Source organism: Antechinus flavipes, chromosome 4 (assembly GCF_016432865.1).
Source record: "Antechinus flavipes isolate AdamAnt ecotype Samford, QLD, Australia chromosome 4, AdamAnt_v2, whole genome shotgun sequence".
NCBI lineage: Eukaryota > Metazoa > Chordata > Mammalia > Dasyuromorphia > Dasyuridae > Antechinus > Antechinus flavipes.
Genome location: NC_067401.1, coordinates 8582441 through 8601453, shown reverse-complemented (window position 1 = coordinate 8601453; position 19013 = coordinate 8582441). Strand labels below are relative to the sequence as shown.

Sequence of the window (19013 nt, the reverse complement as noted above, 5' to 3'; positions counted from 1 at the left end):
ACTGCTGTTCTATTGCAGCTGATCAGCTCTCTCCTTTTAGGAAGAAGTAAATGAAGTGGACTTCCCCCCGAGGAGAGGGGATTCTGGGCTTTTGAGGTGTTGGGTCCCCCAAAATATTGAGGTTCTATGCCAGTATTGCAAGAAATCTCAAAAGAATTTGTAGCTTAGACCATCTCCAAATCAAAAAGCAAATTATAATTATTATATGACTATGAGCTAAATGCGAAGAGGTTGAGGAACAATAGAACTTATAACTTATTATAAACTTAAACTCATTAGTTTTAAAAAAACCCTCGGATATACTAATTTTGTGGAAACTACTGATATACCAGTGGCTCACTTCCAGGATGCCCAGGTATGTTAATTTTGTGGCTTAGAGGTCAGTTGGAGTTAGGGGGTTAGGTATCTTCCTTTCAGAGCCAACATCCAGATTATAAACTGAGCCAATAAAACCAGTGTTCCGTTTGTAGTCAGTATGGTTACAAGCATAAGATGAAATCTAAGATAAGATGCAGTATTCCTAAGATCGGACATCTGGGAGCCCAAGAGATACAATGGGAATTGTGTCCCCCTGGTCTTTGTGGAGGGGGGCCACCTGGGGAAAGTCCTAAAAATGATCCCTGCCCACCTGAATGTCCCTTGGGAAAGCTATCTGGTTCCCACAGGAATCTCCCACTCCCAATTGAGCTGATAATTTCTTTGGTCTGGAAAACAATCACCACCTTTACTGTATTGAAAATTAGCCTTTAATCACTCCCTCTTCCCAAATCATAGAAACTTAATATAATCAAAGGCTGAACCCCAAACCTCTGCTAATTCCTTCCTGGATTTGGCCCTCTGGGAAGTTGTTTCCCATTATAATAAATCCATTTTTTTTTTTGCTACTAATCTTAGGTTTTCCAGATTCTATAGGGCCCCATCCTCTCAGGCATCCCTAGAGAGGGAGACAGGTGACAGAAGTTCCCCTGTTTAAGGAAAATGCAGGAATTCCTAGTCGAGGCTCCCCAGTCAAGGCAGTCTGCTGAGCGTAGCGCTCCCGACAGCCCAAATCTTCCCGGGTGGTTGGATGTCCCAGCTAGAGAACAGACAACAGCAAGAGAAGGCGTAACTTGGCCAAAATTTCGGGGATCCCAGTACCGGCCACCAGACTGGAAAATGAGGGGTGAGAGATTACCCTGATAGCGATGGAGTCCCCAGGCCGGTGTCACAGGTTTTTGTGAAAGAATTCACAGTCCTGATCTGCAGGTAGGGTTTTTGGGCCAAAAATGGGTTTTTGGAGCTCCCTAGCTGAAAGGCCAAGAAGGAATTATACCCTCCGGGCAAGGGCCACAGAATGATAGCAAGAAAGGCTGGAGAGAAAATGCTAGGAGCCGTGTTCTCATCCTTGGAGTGGGAAATAGCAAGGAAGACGAGTGAAGGACACAGACAGTTTCCCCTTCTTCTGCCAGAGCGTTTCAGGAGTCCTGTGGAACAGAAACAGCAGGTCCTCTGTGGGCTCACGGGAATATTCTGAGGTATCAGAAGGAGAGGTCACAGCAGCAGCATTTTTAATCCTGGAAACACGAGTCCAGCTGGGGGACCCTTCCAGTTTGACTGACGTTGGGGTGGTCAGAATGACCTTGTATGGTCCTTTCCACTTTATACCCAGAGGGTCAGCACCTTGAGGCTTCCGAGATTTCAAGCGCACCACGTCCCCCAGACTCACAGGGAAGGCTGTCTGAGCATGAGCATCTGGAGATTTAGGGAGATGCTCATCTGTGTATTCAGAAAGGGCCTTCGGAACCGCCCCGAGCTTGTGGCAAACTGGGTGACCAGATGCTGTTCTGGATCTACAAGAAAGCGGTGGTTAAGAAGGGCCTCCCACACAGAGGTTCAAAGGGGCTCAGCTTAAAGGTGTCCACAAAGACCAGAAGCAACTTGAAACCCCTGCCAGGGGCATGTGTGTAGTCTATTTGCCAGGCTTCCCCTGGGCATGTGCCCTTCTCTGAGCCGGCTTCAGGGGAGGGGAAGGTTCAACAGTTCCTTCAGGATTTACCGGGGCCCAAACTGGGCAGGCCTGGCAGACCTGTCTGGTCATTTCTCCCAGCTTGTGGCCAGTGAAAACGCGGTTTACAAGGGACTGAAAGAGCATTTCTTCCCAAGTGGGCAGCCTGGCGAAGACCAAGAACAAGTTTCCACTGACTTGCCTCTGGGATTAAGAGTCGGCTTGAGGGGGTTGGAAACGAAGCAGGAGGAGAAGGCTGTAGCCCATTTCTTCTGCAAGGGCTTGTTCCTGGGAGCTGTAGGAAGGAGTGCAAGAATCAGGGGGATGGGCAGCAGCTGGTGCAGCTGAATCTGCAAATTCCCCTTGGTCTGAAGTGAATCTCCCTTCACTTTACAAATATGTCCGGAACCTCTCTGGGTTTGTGGACAGATTGCAGCGGCTGCGGGTTTGATGGAAGAATTCTCTGCTGTCAAAAGCCCCCTTTCTTTCTGTCCAGCCTCGGGAGCACATGAAAAGCAGACGTGGAGTCCGTGTGATGTTCACTCCCGTTCCCTTCCCCGGGGAAAGCTCTGGTGAGGGCGGCGAGTCAGCCTTGTGGGCAGGAGTCCCAGGGGGCCGTGGCTCAGCTTCCAGGGAGCCACTGAGAGTCACCACCGGCCTTTCTCTCCCACTTCCAAGAAAGCTCAACCCGTCTGTGAGCCATTCACCATGTTGTCAAGGGGACCGTCCCTTAAGTCAGGTCAGCTGGAGCAGAGAGAATCCAAAGCTTCCTCCCAATTATGGATGATGTCACCTGGCTGGGTGGTGGCCGGGAGCAGGGCGGCAGGGGAGGAGGGGGACACACCCGGAGAGTCAGCTCGGGGCGGCTGGTGGGAGGGCCTGGTATCCAGTAAGTCTCCCACCAGCAGCTACTGGTACCTTTCGGCATCTCCTGTGCCCTAGGGTGGGTTTGGAGGCTTCTTTGATTAGAAGGGCCAGAGCAGACCCGCTCTAAGGCATGATGGCCATTCTAGGGAAACTGAGTCCGGTTTCTTTGAGAAATAGGCAACCAGGCTGGGATCGGGTCCAGGAGCCCGAGTTAAGACCCCCAAAGTCTGCCCCTGCCTTTCATCTATACAGAGAGAAGAGCCAGGGCAGGGACAGAAGTCAGCTTGGCTTTCAGTTTGGCCCCTGGTTGGGGGCCCATTGAAAGGGAGAGTTCTCAGGACCTTGAATGGGGGTTGAGTTTGGCCCAACTATCTGGGCTGGCCAGCAATGTGGGCATGAGATAAGGAGACCCGGTGGCCCTGGGGAAGCCAAAGGCTGGTGGGAGGGCCTGGTATCTGCTAAGTCCAGAGTCACACAGCCAGGAAGTATTAAGTGTCTGAGAGCAGATTTGAACTTGGGTCCTCCTGACTCAAGGGTTGATGCTCTATCCACTGAGCCACCCAGCTGTCCCAAATCTCTTAAATCTTTAGCCCAGGCTAAGAGTTTGTGTGTAAGAAATTCCTCAGAGGTTGTGATCCCTCCCTAGCCTCCTGCTTTATTGGGTATTGGTGTTTATAGGGGGAGACTCTGGGAGACTCAACACAAGTGACAGCTTGGAACCACGGTACAGAACAGTCCCACTCAGTCCCAGATGGCCATCGCATCGGGGTCCCCCAGGAAGTGAGGGTCAGGATGGACCTGGGGATCTGGACCAAGGAGGCTCCCAGCTTGCATAAGGATCTCATCCTCTCAGCCCCAGAAGGAAGCACTTGCTACATCACGCCCTCGGGCCCTCAGATGACTCAGATATACGACTCAGATATACACACAGGGGGTTGGGCCTGTTTCTCCAGGTCCCAGCAGATAAATGGGGTGACAAGCTGGGAGCCCCAGTGGAAAGATTCCTGAAAGGCGGTGGAGGAGGGCCCAAGACCGTGCCTTGGGTTGCCTCATTAAGCCGGATCAAAGGACTCACTGGGGAGCATCGTCCTGATTCCTGGCCATCCTGGTGGGTCAGCACCGGCTCACCTCTCAGCCCCTGAGCTGACCCGAGGTCCTGGGAGTGAGGTAAGTCTCACCGTCTCCGAGGTGCCCCTTGGGGAGCAGAGCAAGAGCCCTCCCTTGGTGAAGAGTCTGGGTGAGTGGTCTCTGTGCCAATGGCAGAATTTCTCAAGGAGTGTCTGGGGCTTCCCAAGAGCTCAGAGCCACTCATTGGGATACACTACCAGGAAAGGCCACAGTGGCTCCCTGGAATTCTCAGATTATGGCCCAGAAAATATTCCTGAGCTGAAAAACCCAAGGATTTGGGGCTCGTGTTAACTGAGAGGAGGGCTCCTTTCAGCTCAGTCCAGCCTGGCATGGGGATGGCCCCAGAGGGCAGAGCTGGGCAGACCCGGACTAATGTCAGGAGACACTTAAGTCCTAACAGTGACAATTGTCCCGAAGCTGAAAGCGCTGCCTCTGGGATTGCCGAGTTAGAGCAAGAAGGTCCTGGGAAGAGCAGCTTGCCAGCCAACCCCCCAGTATGACAGATAAGGGGACTGAGACCCAGGGCGGTGATGGGATTCCCAGGATCCCATAGGAAGTAACATAGAAAAAGCCAAGATTTGAACCCCGATTCCCTGACTTCAAATCTAGGCATATTGCCACATAAGAAAGTACATTTCCCATAACTGAGGGGCGGGGAGCTTGTCTTCAACAGCCACTTGCCAGGGCTGGACTCCTGAAAGGGTCTCTGAAAACTTGGGGGAGGGAAGACCCCCATGTAATCCGAGCTTTGGTTACCCAGCAAATGGGGCCCACACTCTGCTCATTTTAAGTGACTTCTGTGGGACAGAAAACCCAAGGGCTGCTGCTCTTGTTGCTCCCCTTGGCAGTTGGGCTCCTGGTGAGCTTGAGGGGCCGGGTCCCATTCATTTGGCTCAGGTGATACTAACGTGAGGGCTGCTGGAAAGATTTCTGGAAAAGGAAGGAGCCGGACCTGACAGTACCTAAGACCCCTCCAGGGTTAGCCCTATGATCCCAAAGCACTTAAAGTCCCCATGCCTCAGTTTCCCCACCTATCCATGAGGAAGCTGCAATAACTAACCTCTAAGGCCCCTCCCAGATTTGAATCTGACACTGTCATCCTAGGTCCCTTAAGGGCCTCAAGCCTCAGTTTTCCCATCTATAAAATGAAGAGAGGCTGCACTGGGCAACCTTAAAAGTCTCTCAGCTCTGGCTCTATTCTCCTGTTGCCTGAAGCAATCTCACTGGCCAGGAGAGGAGGCTGATGGTTGGGAGGAAGGTGGACATGAGGACAGCACTTATTTGGGGGAGATTGGGGGAGTCTTCTCTGCATGGTCTGGATCCCAGAACCTGAATGTGGGCAGCCGGGACTCTGTCTTTAGCTATGGCTTTAGCTCATAGGAAAGGCTTAGAAGTCTTCCCTCCTCCCCCAAGCCATGTTTCAAAGAGCTTTTTAATTAGCATCATAGCCAAGCCCGGCTTCAAGACCTTGAGAGATCACTCGGTGTGACTCCCTCACTTCACAGAGAAGGAAGCTGGAGGGAGGTTAATGGATCTGGCTCAGGTGTGAACATAGCCAGGCTCCAGCTAACCAAGCACAGACTTCTTCTCTTTCTCTATCCAGATCACTAGGAAAAGCTATTATTTCATCCTAAAAATATAAACTGGAATAAAAACAATCTTTTGTAACCTTTCAAAGGTCACAATTACCTAAATTATTCCTGAGTTTCATCTTGAAAAGCAAAAGAATTATAAAATTTAACAAGTTCGCAGCCTGGAATCCGTTTGAAACATGGCTACTAAAAATAATTCAGCAAAAGAGCTTCTTAAAAAAACACCACATACCCACTAATTTGTATTAGAAACAGAAGCTTTTAACTACCTTTTTACTCTCAATTATTTTAATTTGTAAAAAGTCGACGTTTCAGAAGCAATAGAGCATCTCCAGACCACTTTTTTTTTTCATACTCCCACTTACTGGAATCTTTAAAAATCATTTTCAGGGCAGCTAGAGGGTACAGTGTATAGACCCCCAGTCCTGAAGTCAGGAGGACCTGAGTTCAAATCTAGTCTCAGACACTTAACACACTTTCTAGCTGTGTGATCTTGGGCAAGTCACTTAACCCCAATTGCCTCAGCCAAAAAAAAAATCATTTTCAACGTTAAAGGAATTCTACCTACATTTTATATGTGGCTCACTATGCTACTGTGAGGAATGTAGAAGACCCTTACCCAAAATGACTACTCAGTAGAAAGCAGAAAAGTTGTTTATTAAAACCTCTGGAGGATGAGCCGTCCCATCACGAGATAAGGGGAAAAGAAAGCTTGTGGTAGGAGGGCTAAAAAATTAGTAAAGATATACAGCTTTTATAGGTTCTGTTACAAAGGATTACATCACTAGTTGGGGAGCATTGAGAAATCGATGCCCTCTCCCCTAATGGAAGGTTAAACATTGGGGCCAAAAGCAGATTAGGACGGAATGCTTTGTTTCCCTGGTCCCGAGAGGAATCATCAGACCTTCAAACTTCAGATTACTGAGCTGACATCATTTAAACAATAGTCTAAATATTGATAACATTGAATAAGAATAAATGTCATCATCTCTGGTTAAGTAAATATATTTATAGCTGGCCAAGGCTCAAGTAAATATGGGCCTGCATATATTATACAGGTCATAGGGGAAACAGAAATAATAAAATACAGAAAAGGAATTCATACATTCCTATAAGTTCTTCACTTTATCTCTCTATTCCTCACAACTCCCCCCTTGTAATATGTAAATGATTTTATCATAGTTCTATGAAGAACTAACACACTATTCAAAATGAGTTAACACATCTATACATTGCTTGTCAAGTTCACCATCAAGATCATCCCTCTTGAATACATTCCAGCCTTTTCTCTGAAGAATCATCATTTCTGTATGCAATATTTCCATAGGGTCCATTGAATTATTCTGGTTACTACTGTAATTCTACAGAGTAGACATAGTGGCAACAGGCTAATATCACTGATTGCAATAAGTTCATGCCATAAAAATCGCTTCCACCAACTCTCTTGGAAACAGTTATCACCAAACAGATTGGCATTTGGCAGACATAAAAATACAAAGATAAATGAACAAAATGACAGTCTAGGGAGACTGAGGCACATTACACACTCTCCTTCTGAATGTTTGAATTATTGAATTACCTCCCCCCTGGATACCGGGGAGGTCTCAGCACCATAATTTTGGCCAACCAGTGTGAAGCAAATAAATCAAAATGAAACTAGAAAATGCAAGGACTTATGGCAAGGGCAAGTCTCTTCCTGACAACCCCAGAGTTATCAGTGGTATAGAGGCCCTCATCTCAGCCAGAGAATCCAGTCTGAGATGGACAGTTCATTGTGTTAGGTGGTCTGCAGTCATTTGTGTACTTAACTCAGCTTCTGCTGATAAAGGGAGTAGTGGTGCTCAAGACAGCCCCGTGCTAGGAGGGGACCCCAAGTCTGTCAGGGATTTCAAAGGAGGGAAAGAGTGGGTCCTGGAGTAGCTCCACTTGTCCTCTCTGATGGAACAGGAGCTGCTTCCAGGACCCAGAAAGGATTTCTGAGCAGAATATACACAGTTAGACCATGAAGGCAGGCAAACCCTGAACTTTAGAGGCTTGATCTCAAAACTGCAGTGTCCTTTGAGAATGCCGAGATACCAAGTAAGAAACTGGGGTTACAGGGCTGGAAGACTGCCAGTCCCAACACAGGTGTCTATATCTTGAAGATTTCCTAAAAACAGGCCATCAGAGAACAGTGTGCCAGAGCAATTTCAATAGAATAAGGGGTTTCAAAGCTAAAGCATAATAAAAAACAAAAAAACAAAAAAGACTAATTAAGGACTTCCAATTCAATCCTAACTGGTGAGATAGGGGGTGGGTTAGAAGTACCTAAGGCAAAGTGAACAGAAAACTAAAGGGTTCCCACTCTTCTAGGTGTTTTGAGAAAAATCCACCAGTTTCCCTAGTTCCCTCTCTCTTCCTCTCCTTTTTTTTTTTTCTCATGGAAAGGAATCATCCAAAAAAAAGTAAATAGTCAAATAACCATCCCACGTATAAATCCCTAGAGTGAATTAAAGTTCCTATACATAACAGACTAGCATAGGAGTAGTTTCCTAAAAAAAAAAAAATCCCTCAAACAATTACATATTCTGAAGTGAACATAAGTATTACAAACATATTATAACTTCCTTAACAGCAACAGTTACCAATTTTAACAATTCCCATCTCAAATCTTAAACACATAGTAATAGAGTTGTAATTTTAACAATAATTCACCAACCACTTTCCCACTTCCCCCATATCAGTCCAAATTACATCAGGAACATGGGCGATGGTCTCTCATTCAAAAACTGCTTCATGCTGATAAGGGGTGGAGAACTGGGTCTCAGTCCAAGCAAGGGGATGGGTAGGGTCTGCTGACAACTATCAATGGGCTGAACCCCAAGTTCCCAAAGCAGGTCAATATAGTGTAATGTGACCAAAATCTGGAACAAAAAAACAAATCTAACAGATAAAGATTAGAATAGTCTGGAACTGCTACAAAATGTGGGGAGGCCAGTATAGATTGGCCAGCAGTTCCTATGTGAAGGAACGAGTTTGCTTCACAGGACAGGCGGACGGCTATAGTCCCAATAAATAGCAATTAGGTTTCACAGACCATTGTTAATTGTCCTCTTATCATTTAGAAACATTTTAAAAACAAAATACAAATATCCAGTAACAGATAGATGATCAGAGTAAATACTCATTTGCCTAAGTATTTAGGATATAATGATTACATAGAACCAGATTGACAACATCAAGGTATGACATAATTGAATTGCATTAAGAGTTAATTATTAACTACTGTTCTGAGCATAGAAATCAGTCCCAGGAGGAAAAAATGCAGGAACATAACTATAATATAATATAACATTTAGCTCATAAAAGTGGAGCTTTAAAACTTCCAAATAGCATTAATTTTAAGTCCAAAGAATTTTACTTCTAATAACAAATTCTATTAACCAAGTTTCAGACATATCCTAAACAGATATTTACCATAACCTTATATTGGTAACAGTAAGAAATTTATCCCAGAAAATTTGCACAATTCTTACATATCCAAGTAGATGTTGAATCTTGAATAAGTTGAATATTATACTAATCACTTTGCTTTCTAAAATACCCAATACACAGAAAAATCCTAAACTACACATACTGTCCACAACAAAAACATTTTCAAAAGGACAAAGGCAAAAACTAATATTCTTGGCATCCCTTTCAGATAATCGGCATCAATACAGTTAATTAAAACTTCCTATTTTCACATAAAAAGAATCTGAACAGTTCTTGAAAACACCAATTAAACTTTTTGAAATAACCCTTTCAAACTGTATATCACATTTCTGATTATATTCTTTAATATTCATAACCATTATGTAGCTAAAGAAATAAATATCCAATCAGTTAACATCTTGTAAGAGCAGTCTATCTCTTTAAATCACAGTTTGCTTTCTTCAGCAAGAGGAACCAAACAGGTGCAGCACTTTTCCACTGCTGCTCTCCCCCTGAAAAAACACATCCCATCCCACAGCCGTCTCTCTGTGACTATCATTTCCAACCAGTCCCTTCTTTTTCCCACTGATTTCTTCTTGAAATCATTTGCTCCTATTAATCAATCCTTCTTAAATCACCTTCATTCTCCTGTCCCATCGCTCTGTCTCTCTCTCTCCCCATGCCTACTTGCTCAAACCTTCTCTGACATACTTTAAATACTCCCAAACCAATAACCCTTCTGACTAGATGCTCCATTTAAACTAGTAATTGCTTTTGTAAATCAATCTCTCGTTTCCCTTTTCTTTAAATCACCTTTTTTCAAACTTCAAGATTCACAATTAATTTTGAACCAAATTTCATAAAATTTATAATATAGTTTACAAATTACCCAATACTTTTAAAATACCATTTAAATAGGGAGATACAAACATGACCTCCCCTAAGGTAAGCTACTGGCATTATGTTTAATAACCTATATTTCAATTTGAAGTCCAACCAAATAATAAAAAAAGAAAAGTTTTTCTCTTTAGTTGTAAAGGCCTCAATATTCAAACAATTCTTAAGATTTTTACCCAGAATAAATCTAATCTAACATGTGCAAGACAACAGTAAAACTATTGCAAAATTATTTCAATTTCAAAATTATAGTACCTCTTTAAAATATAGTAAGTTCCCAAAACTCTTAATCAAATGTTGCAGACACTTACCCAGTTTAGCCTTCTTAAACTTTCTGTTCTCTAATTCCATGAAAGCAAACTTGTTAATAATGATTTTTCTTTTTTCTCTTGGGACAGTTTTTTTTTCTTTTTAGAAGTATGCCTAGTTTTCCCACAGGTCCGACAGGTCAGAGAGCCCCTGTGTTCAGCTCTCTTACTCTATTCTTATTCCTTCTTTCCAATATCTGCAATTTCTTATTTCCAATCTTAAGTTTCCAATCTTAACTTACCAATTTAAAGTTATTTTAAAATTAACCAGTATTTTAGTTTGTGAAATTTCCTAAAATCTACCTAGATATTCCATTCAAACTTCTTTAGTAAGCCAGGAAAGAGTTAAGCACCAATCCTTGCTTTACCTTGAATTTTTTTTTTCCTCTGGCAGGAATCCACAAGCCTGAGTTATCAGTAACGGGGCCCCTTGCCTTGTTTACAGGAATGATAGCTACTGTTCTATTTTCTCAAAACTTTCCAAACTTTCAATCTACGTTTTTATTTTTCCCATTCTTTCCCCCTTCCTGCAAAGCCACTGCCAGAGGCAGAGGGAGAGAAAGAGAAAAAAAGATTTTCTTTTCTTGAGAAAAGCAATACATTCTGAGCCACTCTGAAAGATACTACTCTGAATGAATTCCAATTCCCACAATTCAGCCTGGTATTTTTCTAAGCCTGTAACACAGAGGTTGAATTCTTATCTCTTACAAGCTTGATAACTTTTAACAGAACAAAAATGCAAAGCAGACACACACAGAGACACACACAAAACTTTATTTTCACCTTTTCCACAGATTTAAGTCTGATATACCCCAAATAGTCCTGGGATATATCGCCTCCCAGTTTTCTTCCCTTTTATATCTGGGAAGTTCATCCTAATCTTGAATTCCCTAAATAACGTCTTGATACAAATTCTTGGACTGCTTCTATCCCATTTTACTACCTTGGACCCAGTCCAGGTGTTGGCAGAGGCCCTTCATTACCACCCTCACGCCCCACAGCCACCTGAGAGCCTCCTCAGGAAAGTCCTTTATCATTGGGGTCAACAGCAGTCCACACCAAAAACAAATTTAGGAGGGCTAATCCCTCAGGGTTCCACCCAGCCAATGGACTCCCAGACCCCTGAGAGCATTACCTTGAGTTTACACGTGTACTTATCTTTCAAGCTGCAATGCTGGCCATCAGGACTCTACTTTCCTTCAATTTTCAATTCTGCTTTCCACTGAGTATCCCTGCCTTGGGTAGTTGTCTAAGAAGAGGGAGGCTGCTCACCCAGAGTCAGAGACCATGGAGAAAACTACTCCGTGGGTATCTGTCCCTGTCTGGGGTGCACATAGCTGTCTCCCCCAAAGACTCCATCCCGGACGAGCCCCCAACTATGAGGGATATAGAAGACCCTTACCCAAAATGACTACTCAGAGATCATTCAGTGGAAAGCAGAAAAGTTGTTTATTAAAACTTCTGGAGGATGAGCCATCCCATAAGAACGAGAAAGCTCATGGTAGGAAGGCTAAAGAATTAGTAAAGATATACAGCTTGTATAGGTTCTGTTATAAAGGATTACATCATAAATTGGGGAACATTGAGAAATCGGTGCCCTCTCCCCTAATTGAAGGTTAAACATTGGTGCCAAAGGCAGAGTAGGATGGAATGCTTTGTTTCCTTGGTTCCTAGTGGAATCATCAGATCTTCAAACTTCAGATTACTGAGCTGACATCATTTAAACAATAGTCTAAATATTGATAACATTGAACAAGAATAAATGTCATCATCTCTGGTTAAGTAAATATGTTTATAGCTGGCCAAGGCTCAAGTAAATATGAGCCTGCACATATTATACAGGTCATAGAGGAAACACAGAAATAATGAAAATAAAATACAGAAAAAGAATCCATATATTCCTGTAAATTCTTCACTTTATCGCTCTATTCCACACACTATGATCATTTTGTTCCTGCATTTTTCTGCCTTCATCTCCTTGTGCTCAAATAAATTAAATACAAAATAAAATCAAACCAGCAAGTTCTTTGTTTTAATGTCCTATAAGTTTTTGTGGTTTGTTTGTAATACTTAATATTTGGAGCTTAAGTAAATCTACCCTTTTTCTGCGGTACATGTATACTTTATTGAGAGCATAAGGAATTTTCAGTCAAGCATTTTACACGTACATATGTAGTGGTCTGGAATTCTTAAACGCTCTATATGTTTCTCCTGATTTAAAGAGCTATCAGATTGGGCAGCTAGATGGTGCAGTGGATAAAGTACCAGTCCTGAAGTCAAGAGGACGTGAGTTCAAACCTGACCTCAGACACTTAACACTTCCTAGCTGTATGACCCTGGTCAATTCACTTACCAATTGCCTCAGGGGAAAAAAAAGCTATCAGATGAAAATGTTGAAAAGGAAAAAGGAGAACTAATGGAAAAGAAATTACCAACAGTTAAAATTGAAGTATTTGCTCAGGGATGGCGACCTCCCTCATTGACTGTACTTCCTACCTGGCTTCTGTCCCTTTTACTGTGTGTGTCTCTGCTGGAGCATCTCCAGTCCCGAGAATGATGGGGTTTGCACTACTTGGATGAGGGTCTGATCTCTGCAAGAGAATCTTGCATGAAGTCAGTTCCTTTGCTTTGTCTCTCATTTCCTCACATCTCTTCTTTGCTTGTTCCTACGCCTTTATGTCTCCCCTCGATATTTCTGTCAATTGGACAAGTTTTTCCCCCTCACTTGGTTCTCCATTACTTTTGACTTGTTCAGAAGATGAGTCTTTTTTGGACATGTTCTGGTCACAATTTAGATGTAGCTTTTTGTTGTCCATTATTGGCAGGAAGACAAGATTGCACCCCAATTTTTTTCCTGTGGAGCTCTCCCTTGTGATAGTTAAGGTTCTTACTTTTTCTTTTTCTTTTTTTTTTTGCACTGAGCTTCTTAAATTTCCACTGACATTTTTGGAATTAAGCTTATCTCTTTGACAGATCTGAGTTGGCTGACCCCTGAGGGAAAGCCAGGAGGCAGAAGTAACAGAGCTGCAAATTAGATTGTCTTCCATCTAGGCCAGGTGGTAATAGGGCAGAACAAGATGGCCCCACGTCTTCCTCCTTATTCTCATGTCCTATCCACTTTCTTGCTCCACAAAATATCTAATAGCCTGTCCCCTTATTCTTTTTCTTTCCTCTGGATTCCCAGAGCTCCCTCTTTACCCCTAAAGTTCAGCCTCCTGAAATCTTCCCTCAAATTGTTGAAGGCAGACTTCTTTTCTTCTTTCTATCTATATTCTAGTGATTTCACTGCCTTAGCTCTGCTTAGGAGCGCTGCAATTAATCACATTGACTGAAGATTTCTTTGAGCCAATAACAATTTTTTCTTCTCTATCTGTAGAGACAGATAGAAAGAGAGCTCTTTCTGTCTCTGTTTCTGTTTCTATCTCTGTTTCCCTCTATGTGTCGGTCTCTCCCCATCTCTGTCTCTGTCCCTCTCTGATTCTGTCTTTGTCTGTCTGTCTCTCTCTCTGCAGTCTGGGTTAAGTGATGTGGTCAGGGTCACACAGCTTTTGCCTGCCTGAATTTGAGTTCGGATCTTCCTGAGTTGGGACAAGTGCTCCATGTACTGCACTACCCAGCTGTCCCTACATTTATCTTCACTGGTCATTTTTTTCTGCTTTTCTGCTTATATCTTCTCTAGCTTTTGTTGATTTTAATGGGTTTCCCAATCTTTTTGTTTTTGTTCTCTCTTCCATAGCTTTTCTTCTTTCCTTTTTCTTTCCAGGTTCTCAACTTCTGTTTTCTTTCCTCTTCTTTTTGTCTTTCTTCAGCTCCTTTTTATGTTTCTGCTCCTCTCTGAAATTCAAGTTTATGCTTTCCCCCCAAAGAAAGCTGGTTTTTAATTGAGGTATCATTAAGCTATTTAGTTGAATCGAAAGACCCTCACTTTGGGAATCTCCAGTTCTGACTCTTTGGCAATCAGAGGCTTATCCCCAAAGCTGGGAGCAGACCCACTGCTGGCCCTCAACATTTGGCCAGTATTTCACGTCCCTTACAACCTTGCCATTTTCTTCTTATTCAGTCTTCCCACCCTTTCCTGTCTTCTATGATCTCTATGATCAATCAAGATGGAACTGCTTGCTGTTCCTCATCCAAGACAGGCCATCTCCAGTCTTCACACGTTCTTATTGCTTATTTCCCTGGCCTAGAATGTTCTTTTTCCTCACTACCATCCCCTAGTGTCCTTTGAGAGTCAGCTCAAACCCTGCCACCCATAGGAGCCATTCTCAGTCTCCTCCCTCAGCTTCTACTGCCTTCCTTCTTTTTAAAAAATTTTTACTTTCCCTACTTACAACATAAACAACTTTTTTGGTTATATATACATTCATTTTTAAAAAACATTATTTCTTTATAGAGCATGTTGGGAGAGAAATATCAGAACAAAAGGAAAAAAACACTAAGATGAAAAAGAAGAAAGAATAAAAAAGTGAACATAGCATGTGTTGATTTACAGTCTCCTTATTTCTTTCTCTGCATGTAGATGGCATTTTCCATCCAAAGTTTATTGGGACTGATGCCGAGACGTCCCAAGTCTTTCACAGTTAATCATGGCACAATCTTGCTTTTACTGTGCACACTGTATTCCTGGTTCTGCTTGTTTCCCTCAGCATCGATTCATGTCAATCTCTCCAGGCCTTTCTATAATCATCTTGTTCAGCATTTTTTATAGAACGATAATATTCCATTATCTTCACGTACCACAATTTGCTCAGCCATTCCCCAACTGATGGGCGTCCGCTCGGTTTCCAGTTCCTTGCTACTGCCCAAAAGGGCTGCTACAAACCATTTTGCACGTGGAGTCCTTTTCCCTCTTTTATGCTTTCTTTGGGGTACGGACCCAGAGTTACTGCTTTCCTTCTGACATTGCTGTCACTCTTGCTCTGAGTATTGTAGTTACTGGCACATCATCTGCACCGTTCCATTGTAAGTTCCTTGGGAAAAGGGTCTCTGCTTTTGCCTTTCTCCCAGTCCTTCGCCCAGGACCCAACAGGTACTGGGGGCTCTCTCGACTGCTCCTGGCCTTGGAAGCAGGAAGCTCCCCAGATTCCTAGTCCCACCTCCAACACTTGCTCTGCTTGAGGCAATAATCTCCGGGTCAGCACCTAGAGGACAGGGACTGCTCCGGGTTTTATTTGTATCAGATGTTCAATGAACTCCTACAATGCTAAATTAGCATTGAAGTAACTCCTAAGAGTCAGGAAACTGCTACAGTTTCAAGCCAAAAACAGAACAAGACTGTTCAGTCCTAAATGTGGGGCTGTAAAGAAACCTGTAATGAAGCCATCCATTCCAACACCCCCACCCCTATTTTACAGATGGGGAAACTGAGGCCCAGAGAAGTCACAGTTTCTACCCTAAAGAAACTTATTTTCTATTAGAGGAGAACAGGTACACAGATAAGAAAATGCAAAAGGAAGGAAAGAAGGAAGGAAGGAGGGAGAAAGGGAGAGAAGAAGGAAAGGAGGGAGAGAGGAAAAAAGGAAGGAAGGAAAGGAGGAAAGAAGGAAGGAAGGAAAATGTAGGTAGAGATATTCTTTTAACCTGACCTGTGATTGTGTTTTCACAGAGACCTCCTGGTGAAAGAGTTCCTTCTCTTAATGGCAATTATCCTTACTCTAAAACTTCCTGCCTTAGAGCTGGTCTGAGATACTTCAAGGTAAAGTGACTTACTCAGGGTCACACAGCCAGAATGTGTTAGAAGTGAAACCTGAAGCCAGATCACCCTGAGCATGAGAGCAGCTCTCTTACCTTTTGGGCCAAATTAACCTAAATTAAAAGCAGAGCAGCTTTGGTGGGTTGTGCTGGCAGGTACAGGCCTCTCTAGGAGTCAGGGAAGGCTTTAGGAAGGGGGTGACATTTGAGGGGGCCTTAGAGGGAGCAGGGGGAAGGTGAGCAGGAAGCACATCCTAGATTTGTGGGGGCGAGGGGACGGGAGGTCGGGGTGGGCTGTTGTGGAAAGGAGCCCAGTTTGGCTCAGCAGGAGTTGTCATGGAAGCAATCTGAAGTCAGCCTAGATCTGCCCAGGGGAGGACGGGTGCTTTAAATGCCCCCCAAAAGCAGAAGCCGCCCCTGCCCTGTCGCTCCCGGGCCTTCTGCCGGCCTCCTCCTGCCCTGGCTTCTCATCTCTCCCTCATCTTCTCATCTTCAGCCCTGCCCGATCTCCTCTCCGTGCTCTCCCCAGCGCCATGGTTTCGTTCCTGGTGGGCCAGAAGGACAAGCTCTTCCAGAGCAGAGAGCAGACCTACAGGATCCCGGCCCTGATCTACCTGGCCCAGCACCACACCCTGTTGGCGTTCGCCGAGCAGAGGGCCGGCAAGGCCGACGAGAAGGCCAAGAAAATCGTCCTGCGCAGAGGGCAGTACCAGGCGGAGACCCACCAGGTGCAGGTGAGGAGGGCAGGACCCGGGCGAGCGGGGCAGGATCCCCGGGGAGTAGAGGCCCGTGGGTGCAGGTGAGGAGGGCAGGGCCCAGGCGAGCGGGGCAGGATCCCCGGGGAGTGGAGGCCCGTGGGTGCAGGTGAGGAGGACAGTATAGTGTCTAGCAGATACACACTCCTTGGGAGACTGAGATGTCAAAGGGGAGGTTCGAACCAGATCCAGCCGATTCTGCCCTCGGCCTTAAGAGAGACATCAGGGCCAGGGCCCGGGCCCGTTCAGCTCTGCCCCGGCTGGAGCCCAGCAGGAGAGGGTGTCCCTCCCAGGAAGTCCCAGTTCCAGCGGCGTTCAGGGTGTCACAAAGGGAGAGCCAGGGCTCTGAGTCTGTGTCCTAAGAAGTTAAACACCCCGAAGAAGATTCGGGGGAAATAATGGCTACGTCCAAATACTGGAAGAGCAGCCATTGATTAGCAGCTTGAATTCTGTATGTGTGTGAGAGTGTGTGTGTGTATAATACACATACATTTATATGTGTGTATATGTCTCTGTGTATGTATATATATAATGTATATACACATATCTATATTTATATACATTTGATAAACAATAAAACAATCACAAAGCACACATTGATACGGTGCATATCGAGGATCACAACGTTGCTCTCATTTGGTCCTCACAGCAGCCCTAGGAGTAGGTGCTATTATTGCCTCCTTTTTAAAAATAAGGAAACAGACTGAGAGCGATCGATTGTCCCCAGGTCACACGGGACACTCAAGTCTTCATATCTGCGGGTTCCGTTATATCCGCCTTATCCCCTACCTGCCTAGGTGGGTTCTGCAAGTATCATTATCTCCATTTTATGGATGGGAAAACTGAGGCTAAGAGAGGGAGAAAAGTGATTTGTCTCAAGATCAAACCAGGATTCTGGCTCCTGACCCCGTTCTAGCTTTCTTTCTGTACTGTGTGGAGGAAGGATTAACTTTTTTTCTGCTTGAACCCAAGCCCAAGAAACTCTCTTGGTTTGGGGGTCAGAGTCTGATTTCTCATCTTCTTGCCCCTTCTGACAGTGGCAAGAGATGGAGGTGATGGAGACGGCTCAGCTGGAGGGTCACCGCTCCATGAGCCCCTGCCCGGTGTATGACGAGGACACGGGGACCCTGTTTCTGCTGTTCATAACCGTCCCAAATGAAATCTCGGAATCCCACCAGCTCCAAAACAAGACCAACCTGGTGCGCGTGTGCTACGTGACCAGCCGGGACTTGGGGAGCACCTGGAGCCCAGCCACAGACTTCACCTCTTCTGCCATCGGGCCCATCTACACGCAGTGGGCCACGTTTTGCATTGGCCCGGGCCACGGCGTGCAGCTCCACAACCGGTCCCGGAGCCTGGTGGTCCCCGCCTATGCTTATCGGCTCCTCGAGTCCCAGAAGCAGCCCACCCCCCACACCTTCTGCCTCCGCAGTGACGATCACGGGGAGACGTGGAAGATGGGACACTTTGTGAGCATGGGAAACACCTCCGAATCCCAAGTGGCCGAAGTCTCCGCTCACGGGGAGAAGGTCCTGTACTGTAACTCCAGAAGCTCCCTCGGGAGGAGGGTCCAGGCGGTCAGCCCCAATGATGGGGACGACTTCCAGGACGCCCGACAGATCGAGAAACTGATCGAACCGCCACATGGCTGCCACGGAAGTGTGATCGGCTTCCCTAATCCCACGCCAAATGTCCCGGGCTCGGCGGACACCTGGGTGCTTTACTCCCATCCCACAGATCCTCTGAGGCGGAGAGATTTGGGCTTGTATATTAACAGGGATCCCTTGGACCCAGCAGGTTGGAGCAAGCCGGTCATCCTCTCAAATGGCTTCTGTGCTTACTCGGACCTCCAGTATATGGGGCTAAGCCCCAATGGGTCACCCCAGTTTGGCTGCTTATTTGAACATGGAGATTATGAGGAAATCTTCTTTGTCGCGCTCACCCTCCAGGACCCCTTCTTCTAGTGGCCGCTCGTGCCAGGCAAGAAACACTTCTCCCGCTCGGATCCACTCCTTCCTCTCTGAGCGTGTCCCCAACATCAATCACTGTCCCTCGGGACGTGTGAGTTCTCAATGTCAATCACCGGCTTCCTCCATTAAAAGCCCATGGTAACGCATTGTCCCTTCTAGGAGCTTTCTTGCATCCTCTTAATCTCTACAATAGGATTCCCTACTTCTGCTCTCCACGCTCCAAAGCAGCTTGGCAGATAGCGGCAGGCCTTGAACCTCCCATCTTCAAAGTTTTCTATGGTGCTTTCATGGGGTTGGAGCAATACGGGGTCCTCATACCAGGGGGCCCATCTCCGCCTCGATCTGTCTCATTTGTGTGTTTCCAGTGA

At 45.2% G+C, this 19013-nt stretch overlaps 1 protein-coding gene across 2 annotated transcripts; it reads left to right on the top strand.

Annotated features, from left to right (window-relative positions):
- The first annotated feature begins 3828 nt into the window (after positions 1-3828).
- NEU2 (neuraminidase 2) lies at positions 3829-18791 on the top strand. 2 transcript variants are annotated; one of them, XM_051999318.1, is made up of 4 exons: positions 3829-4018; positions 15835-15924; positions 16417-16654; positions 17713-18791. In XM_051999318.1, the coding sequence occupies exons 3-4, from the start codon at positions 16454-16456 to the stop codon at positions 18637-18639; spliced, it is 1128 nt and encodes a 375-aa protein (XP_051855278.1). In that variant the 5' UTR covers positions 3829-4018; positions 15835-15924; positions 16417-16453; the 3' UTR covers positions 18640-18791. The 2 variants fall into 2 exon arrangements, with proteins under 2 accessions (XP_051855278.1, XP_051855279.1); XM_051999319.1 differs by lacking the exons at positions 3829-4018; positions 15835-15924 and having other exon boundaries at positions 15950-16654.
- Positions 18792-19013: the final 222 nt, after the last annotated feature.

Bases quoted from the DNA above. Each gene is read 5' to 3' on its own strand.
- NEU2 (XM_051999318.1), top strand. From the start codon at position 16,454: ATGGTTTCGTTCCTGGTGGGCCAGAAGGACAAGCTCTTCCAGAGCAGA. The intron at 16,655-17,712 runs GTGAGGAGGGCA...CCCTTCTGACAG, and splicing joins CGGAGACCCACCAGGTGCAG to TGGCAAGAGATGGAGGTGAT.